Source organism: Pipra filicauda, unplaced genomic scaffold (genome assembly GCF_003945595.2).
Source record: "Pipra filicauda isolate LSUMZ 115617 unplaced genomic scaffold, ASM394559v2 scaffold32_size4067784_pilon, whole genome shotgun sequence".
Taxonomy (NCBI): Eukaryota; Metazoa; Chordata; class Aves; order Passeriformes; family Pipridae; genus Pipra; species Pipra filicauda.
This window is the reverse complement of record NW_024104454.1, coordinates 3,602,862-3,617,514: the sequence shown is the minus strand read 5'-3', so window position 1 is coordinate 3,617,514 and position 14,653 is coordinate 3,602,862. Positions and strand designations below refer to the sequence as shown.

Below are 14,653 nucleotides of genomic sequence, written 5' to 3'. Positions count from 1 at the left end.
CCCGGTGGAAAACTCCTCAGATTTTCCCATGGAAATAGGGCTCCCATCAAGCCTCCTTAAATGTTTCAGCTACAATTGATTCGATGCACTTTCTTCTCCCTGGCAGAGCAGGAAGGCAGAGGAAGCGCCTGCGGGCACTGCATGGGCTGGTGCAGGCTGCCCTGGCCCCCCCGGCCGCACGTGGACCAGCCAGTGTCCCTGTCAGTGTCCCTGTCACGCGAGGCGGCCGCGGACCCCAGGCTGGCGTGTCCCCCCTCCCACGGGGCAGCGGCGGGGGATGGCGGCCCCTCCGATTCACTGCCCGCCCGGCTCGCCGGCAGCCGCTCGGGAAACTTCGGGAGGAGGACAAGGGGAGAGCTCCCGGCCGGGGCAGCCCGCCTCCCCTCGGGGCGGGCGGGGGGGGGGGGAGCGGGGGCGGCTTGGGAAGAGCGGGAATGCAGGCGGAGGAAGCCAGGCGCCCCCGGCCGGGTTCACAGCGGCCCCGTCACCTCCCCACAGGGTCTGAGACCCAGCCCCCGTGATGGCCCCAGGCGTTCCTTGAGCGGAGCGGAGAGAGCGCGTTATGTCACCGGTTAGGTAACGGCGCGGGAGCCGCCGCAGTGACGGCACCGCTCCCCCGCCCCCGCCCGCCGCGGCCGGGGCGGCTGAGGTGAGGCGGCGTTAACCCTTCGTGGGGGCGGCCTCCACCCGTGGGGAGCGGGTCCCCCGGGAGCGGGGCGGGCTTCCCCACCGCCCACCGGAGGCCGCGGGGGCGAGGCCGATGCCGCGGGAGGGCGGCGGGGCGGCCCCGCGGGCCCCGAGCGCCCGCATCTCCCGCGCGCCGCGCGAGGCCGGCAGGGGGCGCTGCGGCGCCGCGGCGGGCGGGGGAGGGAGCGGACGGACAGACGGACCGACAGACGGACGCGGCACCGACGGCGCCCTGCGGCCCCTTCTCTGCGCCCACGCGTGATGCCCCGGCCCGGGCGGCGAGGAGCACGTCCTGTTCCCACACACTCATCCCAGCACGCCCGCACCACGGCGCGCACTGCCATCAGCCCTCTGGCACTAAGAATGCACGTCACCGGGGCGCTGGAGATCCCCGTTGCTGGCCGGTAGCCGACCCTTCCCGAGCGCCCGGCTTCCAGCAGCACGAGCCCGGTGCCACCAGCGCGCCCTTCGCAGCCCAGCCCAGCCCACGTGTGCTCAGCTGGGGCCCAGCCGATAGCATTCTCCATATCCCTCGCTGCCGCCTGCCCCAGCGGTTCTCCCCAGCCGGCCTTCACAGAGGAGTCTGAGCTCGCTGCCAACAGCCCTGCGTGCTCGTGTCCCAAACACAAGGCAGCTCGGCACACGTTCCCGGCAGAGGGAAGGACCTCCAGGCCAGCCCGCATTCCACATGGATTTCAGGTCCCACTGAACCCTGCCTCCATCAGGGAACACTGGCACAGACGCAGCACTGTTCACCATGTCCTCAACATGTACTTTGCTCCTGGCAAGGTGGAGACTTCTATGGATAGTCACACCAAGAATGCAGCAACCCCCTGGGAAGGTCCACCACAATCTCCTTCCAAGGTCTTCACTGCAATCTCTCCAACCTCCCTTTTTATTTACACAGTCCACTCAAGCAAGTGGCAACAGGACTCTTCAGCTTGTCCCAAGCTAGCAGACCAGTAGTCATGGCTCACAAAAAAGGTAGCTCAGAGGAACTTCCAGCAACACCTTCTGTCCACAGGTGCAATGCTATGAAGGGGGAATAGCCTCAACTAACTGCCTGAATTCTCTGGAAAGCCGCATCCACAATAGGGTGCACCCCACTGGCTCCCCGTTTGACTTCAGGTACCTCCTGCCCCATCTCCCTCCTATTTGATCCTTTCCTTCCTTTTTTGACATCCCGTCCTCGTAGCTCCCCTATCCCAACTTTCCAAAGACTCTTTGATTTAGAAAAGCTTATAAGTTCCACAACAGAAAAGGTTTTCAGTAGTGCCCCCCCCCAACTCCTCTCTGAGTGAGACTGGGGGCCAAGTATTGAACTTCCCTCTCTGGTCCAAGAGAAAATCCTCCTTTAGAAGTTAGACATTAGAAACAATGGAGGTTGTTCTTACCACCTCTGCATAGACTGATCTTGGTACCTTTAGTCCACTGATCAGAACCACAAAAGAGCTTTATTACCCACAGGTCCTTCTAGCTCTCTCTCAAAAGACCCCTCAAAATTGCGCAAAGCTCCCTTTCGCCAATGGGAAACACTCCAGCACCTCTGCTGCTCTTCTTCAGGTCCTGCAAACCTTTCTTACAATGTGTTCAGACAGCTAGTGCCACCTCACCAAAATACTGCCGTTCCACAAGCACCAGAATGTGGACAGGACGAACACGGGCCAGCTGGGGCACAGCACAGTCTGGTCGGGTCACTGTTAGAGGCCGAGCAGCCCACTGCACATGCAAACTAACACAGCACTGAACTTAGGTACATCATTCATGCTGAAAGTCGCCATTGTGGCTAGAGGAAGTAGCTTGTATCAAAGGAACTAAGACACCTTAAGGAAGAGAGGGAGAAGGGAGAAAGGAGGAGAAGGGAGAAAGGAGGAGAAGGGAGAAAGGAGGAGAAGGGAGAAAGGAGGAGAAGGGAGAAAGGAGGAGAAGGGAGAAAGGAGGAGAAGGGAGAAAGGAGGAGAAGGGAGAAAGGAGGAGAAGGGAGAAAGGAGGAGAAGGGAGAAAGGAGGAGAAGGGAGAAAGGAGGAGAAGGGAGAAAGGAGGAGAAGGGAGAAAGGAGGAGAAGGGAGAAAGGAGGAGAAGGGAGAAAGGAGGAGAAGGGAGAAAGGGCTTTTTAAAGAACAGTATCATTACTCCAAGATTTAGGAATAAGGGCAAAAGTTCAGACTGCAGAAAATCCACAGCTAATAAGTATATGCATATAGTACCACATTGGGCATTAAAAGTTTTGAATGGCATGCCATATGACCAATTCCCCCCAAAATAAGACCCTGAAATGAAAATGTAAACCAATTTCTACAGTAAAGGCTATTTTAAAACAATATACATTTATGAAATAAGATATACTCTTACTCAAATCTACTTCCTCACTTTGTACAGAATTTGTGCTGAAAGTAAGTTTGAAGAGACAAATTCTAGGTTATTGTACAAGAAACATGGTTTCAATCCAAAGCTTACTTACAGCGACTGAAACAAGCTAGTCTATACTGGTATGTCACACTAACATTTCTCTGAACAAATGCATTATTTTCAGATGTTGCCAAGGCAATGTTTTATATCAGCAATTCTACACTTCAATTTAAACAAAACCAGCAATAGCATAGAAGTGACAAATCCAGCTGTGATGAGATGCTACCACAATTCTGCATAGGTGGCAGCTTGAAAATCCACCTCTTTCATTTTACTAAAATTTCTTGGATTACAAAGACTTTTAGATTTACAGATTCCCTACCACATCCCACATCCCATTTTCAAACACTGTAAAACATCAAGATTTTGGTTAACAGAACAAGATCCTGAAATACAGCCAAACACAACCAGTCTGTCCTTAAGGACAAGATCACAGAAAGAAAAGAATACTAAACTACTGTAGAAGGAATGACAAAAAGTTTTATGTCTTAAAATTAATACCCTAGCTATCAAACCAATACAAGACCATTATTCTAGTTTTGGAAAAGGAAAGGAGCTAGTTAAATCTGTTAGCAAGGACTTCCAAAACCATACTCTGCAACTCACAAACAATCCTCTCAAACCCACAAGAGGTACATGCCACCCATCTTGACCCACAAAGAACCAAGCAAAACGGGACTCTGGAATAGCCCATTAAGATGGGACCAAGCAACAGAACTGAAAACACGCTCCTCCTGCAGTCTTAGGCTCCATTTCAGCCAGTGTAGCTGCAGGATGTCACCCTGCCATCCATTCTTACCTGCTTCCTCAGCATCTCTTTGCCAGTTGCTTTTCAGGCAGCTCAGTAAGCTGATCCAGCTACCTACAGCTGGTCTTTCTTGCAGAGTTAGTTGTCTGCCACACAAGCAGACCTCACTCACACCACCACAGCCACACATTGACTGGAGGCAACATAAGGGAAGCAGCGAGAGCTCACAGCCAGTGACTACAGCAGCAGCAATTCTTTTGGCAGCAGCCTGGTCTTGGAGCAATTCGAGCTGACCAATGGGCTCAACTGTATCCTCAATATATAGTTTCATAATACTGCCAGGTTTCCTTTCTGTTGCACCAGCACTGAAATTCATATGACCAAAGCAGTCTATGGAGCATAAATAGCCCCAAGTGACTAATTTTCTGCAGGGTAGACTCCTTAACCAGATCATCACACAAACAGACCAACATCAGTGCCAGCATAAGGAGGAAAAAAGCAAGAGTGGAGTTCTCCATCTACCTTCTCTCTTCACACCAAACTTTTACATCAGAAAGCCATGATGTAAAACCACACACTCAGTCTTGTGACTGAAGGCATCTCATTTATAAACTGACACCACTGATTCCAATGTAAGGGACATGAACAAGGCTGTGAAGGTTGGAGTGAACACCCAAGAACTGGCAATAAATAGCAAAGACGAAGAACCAGTCCACCAAATGGAGTATTCTATATCCAAATCTAGGAACCAACAAAAAGTTGTGGAGCCCCAAAAGTTTTGACATAGATCTGGGTCTACCAGGACAAAAATACTGAGGTAAAGAGCTGGTATTAGAACACCTGTAAAATGGTAAGAATACACATTCCTTTCTGCCATGCAAGACAAACACTAGCTTGGACATGCAGGACATCTGAGAGCAGGAACAAACTGCAAGACACCCTAACTCTAATAGCTTGTTCAACTACTGACAGGGTAGCAGCTTTTTCCAGCAGTGCAGTGATCGTCTACTGCCCTATCCTTCTCCTGGTTGCTGCTCCTCACTCCTGTTAGAGTCACTGAGTCACAGAATATTCTGAGTTGGGAGATCTGACTTTTAAGCCATGATGAATCACCTCTACTCGTCACACTCTGGAGATGGAGAGCTCTTGTGGCAGATAGGACTCAGACATCAGGAGTACTGTATTTTTCAAGAAAATATATTTGTGAAAAACAATAGTAAGTTACAAATTTATAACTCAAGCACCTTTGCTGGCAGGATAAGAATCCTGGGGAAGGGAGCAGATGGACCAGAGCCTATGGGAAACAGGTCTTCCAGAGATGAGAACAGATACAAGAGAAGAGTTTTGGAGAAACAGACCAGCCAGTCACAGACAAGGAACATGAAACTGGGTCTTTTTGGTGAAGTAGAGTACAGAGAAGAACAGCATGCAAGCGTTGATTGGGTAGCAGCAACTGCAGAACTATAGGTAGTTCTCCGCCTTCTGCTTTCTGTATCTACACACATTCTTCCACACCTCTGCACCTAAAAGCAGGGACTAGACACTTTGGAAAGAGATCAGATTCTTCAGTTTCTGCACAACAAGCTCCTCCCCTCAACAATAAAAACCTTTGCCCCACTGAGTTTATCCCTCATGTCCCAGTCCCCTTCTTTCATTACAGCCTTTCTCCCTTTCTGCTTCAGTGGTAGTCTTCTAACACACATGAAAACCCTTTGGAAAAAATCTTTGTGATTAACATCCCTAGAGCTGAGCTCCCCAACTCTGCTCTTCCTTGTCCAGTAAGTAGAGAGCTCCTCAAGAAGTGGAAGCCCAGCTGTTCCTCAGGTACTGCCATGATTGATGGAATACACCCTCCTAGAAAACACAGCTCATGATTACTTAGGAGGAGAAAACAGAAGCAAGGTATAAAAACCAGAAAAAAACCAAAGATGCAACCAAACCCAAATCTGTACAGTCAAATAGACAGTAAGTTCTGCACATATGCAAACCATGCTTGAATCTGAGCCACCCAGCTGTCTCCCACAACTGAGAAGCAACTGAGTCATGAGCAAAAAACAAGAGAACCCTCAAGAGAGAAAGAAGCAGGGAGGGTAATAAAAATGGGAAAAGAAATACAAGAAACAATGGAACAGGCACTATTTTCCCTGAGGCTCAGCTTCTGGACATCTCAACTCTAGTTTGAAGAACTGCTACATATGAGGATTCTTTCAAAACCCACAACCAAAGCCCAGGATTTTCGGTGTCACCATCTGTTGCTGAGGGTAAGGGAGTAAATTAGAAGCTCAGCAGGAAATTTTGTATATAGCTCTTTTGCCATGTTAGCTGGAGAAGTTTATATTGTGGATCAGGATTTTAGCTCTGCTAATGACTCACTCAGTGGCTGATGGTGTACTGCTCTAGACTTCAACTCCAGGAATCTGGAAGTTGCACAGATTGAAAAACAATATATCACATTAAGGTTAAATAATCAGGAGTCAAAAAAAAAAAAAGAAGATTTAAGATAGAATTCTTTGGTACAATTAAAAGTACTACAGGGGAAGGAACTCAAATTGTTCCAGTTCTAGCATTTTCAGATATTAATGTAATCAATCTGAAAAATCTTTTGCTTTTCTTTAGAAACCCTGGTTTTCTAAAGTCTACCAGTAAGTGAGCAATAGAAGTCATCTGAAACTACAAGCAGCAACCCTAAATCTAATTAGGCAAGTAATTAAACCATGCAAGCCCAACACGAGATGCTTTACCTACCAGTTATAGTGTTTATCCCATATTTGTATTCATATACAAGCCTACAGAATCACATTTGGCATTTCTGTTTGAATAATTAGGAGATACTTTCTTACTATCATCCCTTTCATAGCAGACATGATCATCCCAACCATATGTATTAGGGATGAATATATTCAGCCTGGAGGAGACTGAAGGAAGACCTCATCACAGTTTACAACTTCTTTGTGAGGGGAAGAGGGGTCTTCTCCTCTCCACCACCTCTCTGCGGTGCCCAGTGACAGGACCCAAGGGAATGCTCTGAAGTTGTGTCAGAGGAGGTTTAGGTTGGATATCACAAATAGATTCTTCACCCAGAGGGTGGTTGGGCACTGGAACAGGCTCCCCAGGGAAGTGGTCACAGCACCAAACCTGACAGAGTTCAAGAAGCGTTTGGACGATACTCTCAGGCACGTGGTGTGACTCTTGGGGATGGTCCTGTGCAGGGCCAGGAGTTGGACTCAAGGATCCTTGTGGATCCTTGTGGATCCCTTCCAATTCAGCATATTCTGTGATTCACAAGACCAAGATTCACCCACCTACCAAAAAATGATTCCCAGGTGGAATTTCCCCCAAACTACACTCTCAGCTCTGCCCTCACACCTTCAAGGCTTCCTAGCTTACTTGTTCTTCACACAGGAGAGTATTTACCCAACTGACAGTAACACCCAGCACAACTCCAGTTGGACTTCTTTGCTGGAGACACTTCTGTGCTCCTCACTTGTACACAAGGCCTTTCCTTGCTGTCACCAGGGTGCTTCCCAGATAATCTTCCCAAAGGGAGGGAAGTACACTGGACAAAAAAGGAAAACAAAGAAACGGGAGAAAGATACTACTCTAGATTACATCCTTGTATAAATTCTCTAGTTTTAATTAACCAGTTTCCATTACAAGTATCCCTACTTTAAAACACACAGAAGGTTGAGAGAATGAGCTGGCTTAAAATAACACAGCTATTCATCCCCCAGGCTAATAAATTTTCAAGCATTTCCCTCTCAGGCTGCTTATCAGAGATGGGTATTCTTTTCACCTTAATGCAAACATCTGTCCTCCACACATCATTAGCTTTTTTTTTTTTTGGAGGTAGAGAAACTGTACTACAGCATTTAACCCTTCTTCACATACATCTCTGTTCCTGCAGTTAAACACAGCAATGCCTGTTCATATTCTGAATCAAACTCCAGAGCTGGAGATTATGAGCCTGATTGATGCTGATTGATGGTGGTGCCCACACATACACTTTTAGCGTGCTGGCACAAGCCCGAAGTGGAAGGCTGAAGTCCATCAGCAGGGATACATCAGAACTGGAGATGAGACTGTGAACATCTGGGTGGAGTATTTGCTCTCCCACTCCTCTTTTGAGCACAGATTGCAAGAAGGAGCACTCAACGCAACAAGTGTTGAGCAATCCTACTAAGCAGAGATTTTAAACAGTGAGTAACATCATGTGCAAAGGAAAACACCTGAAAGATGCAGTCAAGCAGCAGAAATACAGCAAAATTGTAGAAAACAGCATTCCTTTACACTGTCAGGAAGCAAAACTAATTTTAGGATATGTTAGTAGCAGTAGCCTACGTAAAAAATACTAGAGAACCTCCCTGACTCACCAAGAGCTGCAAGGTCTCTGAAGGAGTTGCAGCCCACTCAAGCACCACACAATGCAAGCTGCTGAGTCTAGAGAAACAGGGTCAGAGATCCCACTTCTCCTGGGTTGCTCTGGAAGAGCATTGCTTGCTTAGTCCAACAAGGAGCAAGCGGGAGGGAGACACTGACAGAAGTCTTCTAAATTACCAACTATAAATAGGATTGATGACTAAAGGGAGACAGCTAACTTTTTTACAAGAGAAAATTCAGGATGGATACTTGGAAACATTACATGGCAAATAGGAAAAGCAAAAGCCACACACACTGGAGAAGCACTCCTGGGAAGTTCAGAGAGGATTAGGACACTAGCACCAGCTTGTTCTCAAAACCACTCTTCAATGCATAACCCTTCAGAAGCACTGTGCAAATAGCCATACAAAAAAGCAAAACATGCTCCAAGTTCAGGCTGCACATTTCTCTTGAGCTGTCACGATCACGAGTTAGTTACAAGCAAACTGGCATATTTTCACACTTTCTTAACATTACTTTCTAGGTTGATGAGTGCCATGCTTTATTTCACACAAGGGTAGAAGTGTTTATTGTAGAATTCAGAATGAAGAACAAGGCCAAAAAACCTTTCCAATGGATCCGAAGTGCTGAAGATGATAAATCTCTGAATAAGTGATTCTGCTAAAGAACAAAAGAACCAAAAGCTTTCCCTAAAGCTTTGCACACACCAGCCAAGCACTTGCATGCAGGGAAAACTGGGAGTTGGGCAGAGCCTACTAACTACACCGTCACCACACATTGCACTAGTGTTGCACAGTGATTTGTGCAACAGTGATTTGTGACATGGTCTACACTATATCACTGCACATTGTGAAACACCTGCAAATCAAGACTGCACTCAATTGTGCAACAGGGACTGAAAGCTACTTGCAGAAAACAAAGAAGCCTTCAGGTAACTATTTCACTTGATGCTACTGAGTTTGCAAAACAACATTGCTTGTGAAAGCTGCTCAGTCATCAACAAGTTAGCACATGGTCAGCACTAAAGTGAATGTTCTTTGTATGGAGTTCTTAAATTGTTGTTAACATAATTTATCATCTGACATTTCATTAATGATATCCCACGAACTTCATAAGGATCAGGGTCTGTTTCATAACACACCGTTTCCAGACACCACAGGAAGCATAATCTTATAGATGGAATCTAACTCAAAACATTGACAAGTACAAAATCCAGCTAGTCTTCTTCCTCTTCACATAAGCATCACATTTATTAATTTAATAATATTATTGTTAAGGTCTGACTTATAGAGCTTGTTATTACCCCAACCTGCTTGCCAGAGTTTGGGAATCACCCCTCATATTCTTAATTTTTAAAAGACCTGACCATAGAGACACAAATAAGTATCTACTCCACTGCTCATGTACCCAGTTACATACATTTTTCATGCCTTCCTTAGTGGCCCTGGTACACAAGTTGCTATTTTTAGATGCTGGACTGTGCATAGCCCAGGTTAAATAAAAGAAGCTAAAAGAAGCCGACAAGAAGGCAGAGAGGTTCACCCAGCTTTGCTGCTGCTCCAACAAGTTATTTGTTAAACATTTACACAGCAAAAGAACAGTTTAAGACTGAATAAGGGGGTTTTGTCTAAATTCAAATCACAGGAAGTTAGAGGGAGTTGAGAGCACCATCCTGATTAACAACCTCTTACAAATTCTTTTTTAGGAAATTTAGAGCAAATTGCCCACATTTAGTTAATTTTGCATGTTAGTGAATAAACTCCAAGAAGCTTAATTAAGGCAAACTCATCTTCACAAACGTTTGTTGGCCCCAATACAACTGTACAGCTGTATTCACCACATGAGAAAGCATCACCACTATCAGACATTTTGTAACCACTAAATGTACAATTATTCAACCATGTCTCTATCAAAGGCACTGGGGGAAGAAGTGGGTGCTTTTTTAAGCCATTGTGAGGCTTGAAAGAAAACAGGACTTTTCTTTGAGTGTCATATGGACAATTACACAATCAAAATAAACTTTGTTTCCACTTAACACATCACTTCAGTTACATCAAATCAGGGAAAAAATATATTTCTCATCAACATATTTGCGATTTTGAGCCAGGAAAAAAATAAATAAAAAGTTTAGGTATCTACACAACCAGGTATTGACACAACCAAGATGTCAGGCACTTTAGAGCACCAGATCAATACAACTTGCAGTGACAGTGTATTTTGAATATACAAAGTTGATTATTTGCATATAGCAAACTGGTCTGATCTCACGGCTGACCCTGCTCCAAACAGGAGGTTGAAGTAGAGGTCCCTCCTGAGGTCCCTCCCAGTCTGAATTACCATAGGATTTTGAATTCATTTCACCAAGTTACTGAAAGAAAGGGACAGAAAAATTATTTCATGTTTTCCAGAAAAAGAGGTGACTTCCTAAAATAGGAGACAAGGCAACTCTCCAAATGGGAGCTATGACAGCAGCAGACAGTTCCCTGCTCCAGACACTCTGTACTCCAGAATACACCCAGTTGTCAATGGCAGAGAAGCAAGGTGGCTGCCTGCCACTACCATCAATGGGAGAAGAATAGGACACTCATCCAACCTAAGGAAATATCACTATGGATCACAACTAGCAGCACCATCAACAGATCTGCCTGTCTAGAGGAAGGCAGGAGAGCAGCCAGATCTTTGCTGTATTCTTGGTGATTTCAGAATGACTCCTTGGCATGCTGCTCCTGTCAAGTCTGTGGTTTCTTTAGCTAAACTGTTTTTCAATCAAGGGAGCTGTTATCTTCTGCTACCAATTTATTAGGCACATTAAAGGCAGAGCATTGAACCCACAAGTTTTCACTGCATACTCGCTCAAGACGCACCCAGAAATATCACATTGAAATAACATCCACCCAACGTCCATTCACTGTACAGTAGCCAAAAATCAAGCCAGATGCAAGTTATGCAGAGGGTAAACCAGAAAAGCTGCATACAGACCTTCATACAGAAGTGCAACTTTAGAAAAATTAACTTTTGGTCAAAAGAGATGCTATTTCAAGTAGTACAAACCTGATTTTCTCAGAGTACATTACTGGTTCATCCAGTTGTTCCTCCTCCTCAAATCCCCTCCTTCTAAATACCAGAAAATTAGACAGAGCATAGATAGAAGCAACTGAATATAGGCATCCAAAAAAAATTCTAAGAAAACAAGAAAAGAATTTCCAAGTCAGTTTCAGACATGCAGAAGAGGTAAAGGGCGGTATGAAGCCCTTACAAAAGTGTTTGTGTTTCAGAATTGTTGTAAAGTTGCTTTCTAGTCCTGCAGTAGAAAGAACACATAACAGTAACTACAGTAGCCAATTAGCATCAAATCCACTAGTTTTTAAAAGACCAGAAAAACAGGAAATGCACTTCTTCCTACAGTATGACTTAGTAATTCGCTGATTCTCAAGGTGACCCAACATATCTGCAAGCTGTGCCTTATACTCCTTTTTAGGAGAGAAAACAGACAACCTGTCCAGACTATTGTTGGTGCCACAATGTGCTTCAGGGCAAACCACCCCAGTGCTTATTCAGATTACAACAACCTCTCCTCATTTCAGCTAGAGATTACAGCAGCTGTCCCAATAAAGCAGCATCTCGCCTGCATAAGCTGCACACAGAGGACACACAACAGCTAGCTCACGATGGCCAAACGTTGTCAGCCACAGTGACAGCTCAAGTCCAAATCAGCAGGCACCGTCACCCTATTTCTCCATGCTCCTTGACACCGCAGCAGTGCTTCTACTTCAGAGCAGAGCAACAAACAGGGAATTTAGCTGTCCTGCCAATGCTCCTCTTCCTCCATGTCTTGAAGATCATGACCATGGCAAAGAGAAAGAATAATTTTTGAGTACCCACTGGCCACATACAGTGGCCTGCTGCTGCCTACACTTGTACAAACCAGTGACGGAGGACATTTGCATTGCAGTTCTGTGAACATCTAAGGATGTGATTGTGGGAAGATCTGTTGTCTACAGTTTGTGGTTCCAGCTGATAAGCTGGCATTTGGCTCAAGCACTGCAAACTTCCACGTGTGTGACAACGCAAAACAAGCTAAAGTGGCCACCAAGACTTCTGTGACGCACCACAAGTCAGCAGGCAACTGATAATGCAGTAAGTAATATATTTAAAACTAACATCAGAAAGTCAAAGAGGGTTTGGGTCTCCTGTGCCAACCATATCTTTAACAGGCATTCCATTTCTCTAGCTGGGAGGAAGACATGGGCCTTATTCATTTGTATGTAAAGCTACAGCCTGTCCAAGGCACTGCTGCTGCATTTCAAACCCGTGCACGCAGGACTCATGACATGCTCTGGCATTATGTGTGCTGCCAGTAGCATTACTGCTTTACTGGCGTCTCACACAAGCTGAAATTCGACTGCCCGACCATGTGTTCATATACGAGTTCTGTGTTGGCTGAAGCACCAGTTCTGTGTGGGCTGAAGATTATCAGGAAGCACCGTCATTAGCCCAGCAACCTACCAGCTTGTTGCGGGGCTGCTGCACCTACAGGTCTGCCACCTGGAAGCAGCTGCAGCATCTGAGCACTTGATGTCCTCCTACTCCCCTTGAGGGAAGGAAATACCTTGTGCAGCCTTTTAAACTATCATCTTATCTTAAACTCACAGCTCTTACAGTTTGCAATTCTTCTTATGGCCCACCTTATCAATTCCCAATTAGGCTTAGGACTTGTCCTTCCCACTGCCTTTGGGAGGAATGGAACTGAAAACTCTCTTGGCCTGATCTGTTACACCGGCAGAGAAGCCCTTTCTAAAGCCTCATCTTAACTTCAAAGCTGCAGTGGCAATGTCAGACTCAGATGGAAAAAACTGTGCCTCCTGTGACCAGGAATCGAAGAACTGAGAAAAGTTAGTGCAGCGTAGCACTGGTGATCCCCTGGCACCGGCCTCTGCTGTACTTCCCCTGCGCTCCTGTATTTCTGGGATGTCAGTTAAACGCTGTCGACACCCCCTCCCGGCCACCACTACTGTCACCCCTTACAAAGGAGCGGCCACTCAGCTTCAGCCCTTCCTTGGACCGGGACCGCGGAGCGGACGGACTGCTGGAGCAGGCGGGGCTGGCACAAGTTTCGCGCTGTTCGCCCGCCGCTCCCGGCACGATTGCTCCCTCGCCCTCCGCCCCGGCGCTTCTCCCGGAGCAGCCGCGGCTGCCCCCGCCCGCCGGGCATCGGCCGCGGCCCAGCGCTGCTGCTCCCGGTGCCGCCGCGGCCGGGCACGGGGCTGGCTGTTCCCGCTCCCGCTGCACCGGGAGCCGCGGCTGCTCCGGGGGCGGCGGGGACGGGGCGGGCGTGACGTCAGCGATGAGGCGCGAGGCCGGCGCGGAGGGGGCGGCGCGCGCCGGGAATGCGGACCGGGACCGAGACCGGGATCAGCCGCGCGGACCCGGGGCCGCGCTGCGTGCTCGGCCGGGACCAAGTTCAAACACGCCGTGCCCGCCCGCCCGCCAGCGCACAAAATCCCAACAACTGGAGCTTCTCTCAGCACCCGCAGATTTCGCGGGGAGCCTGAGACCGGCTCCGCGGCAGCGCGCCCGGCCGGGCGGCGGTACCCGCTGGCCCCTCGGCTGCTGCCCCAGACCGGCCCGCCCCGGGACCCGCTGCCGCCCCCCGGGCGCTCCGCCGCTTCCCTCGAGGCCGGTGCCCGCCACCCGCGCTCACCAGGAGAAGCGCCCCGCGCCCCCTCCCCGCCGGGCCGAGGCCGCCGCCGCGCTGCCCCGCGGGGCTCTGCCCCGGCCCGGGGGGACGGAGGGGAAGGAGCCGCGGCGGGGGCGGCCGGGACGCGCACTCACCTGCCCAGGCGCCCAGGGCCGGCCCCACGGCGGCAGCGCCGCTGCCCAGCACCCAGACGCGGAGGCCGGCCAGAAGGCGGTACGAGGCCAGCGCCGCCGCGTACAGAGCGCCCAACGCGCCCACCCAGTAGAGGAGGCCGGCGGCCGGGAGCGCGGCGGGAACAACCATGCTGCGGAGGCTGCCGCGGCCGGACTGAGCCCTCCCGGCCACCGCCGCCCCGCAGCCGTCACGGCGCCCGCCCCCGCCCCGCCGCGATTGGCGGAGGGGCCGCTCAGGCACCGGGTAACCCGGCAACGCGGCCGGGCCCGCCCGCCCCGAGGCCGCCCGGCCACACGCCCCCGTACTACTTGCGGCCTGCGCCCCACGTGGTCGCCACCGCTCTCCTGCCTCCATTGGCCGGCGAGGATGGCCGTCACCCGGAGATCGCGCTTCGATTGGCCCCGCAGCGCGGAGGCCTCGCAGGATTGGTGGAGGACGGGTCCTCTCTTCCCGCCCTCATGACGTCATATGAGCCCATTCATAAAATGCTCAGGCTCCGCCCGGCACCCGAATGTGTCCCTGGGTTCCCCTCCCCCCGCCGCGCACTGCGCTCGCCCCCG

At 49.2% G+C, this 14,653-nt stretch overlaps 1 protein-coding gene and 1 long non-coding RNA gene across 2 annotated transcripts in view; one reads left to right on the top strand and one right to left on the bottom strand.

The window, feature by feature from the left end:
• The window catches only part of HSD17B12 (hydroxysteroid 17-beta dehydrogenase 12), an 85,165-nt gene extending 70,718 nt beyond the window's left edge, over nt 1–14,447 (bottom strand). Inside the window, 3 exon segments of the mRNA XM_027719563.2 lie at nt 14,054–14,227; nt 14,230–14,378; nt 14,380–14,447. Of these exon segments, the coding sequence (XP_027575364.1) occupies nt 14,054–14,227; nt 14,230–14,378; nt 14,380–14,447 (391 nt within the window).
• Nucleotides 902–5,470, top strand: LOC113987134. Its single transcript, XR_005564502.1, has 2 exons — nt 902–1,815; nt 3,221–5,470. It is a non-coding gene; the product is annotated as an uncharacterized LOC113987134 (long non-coding RNA).
• Nucleotides 14,448–14,653: the final 206 nt, after the last annotated feature.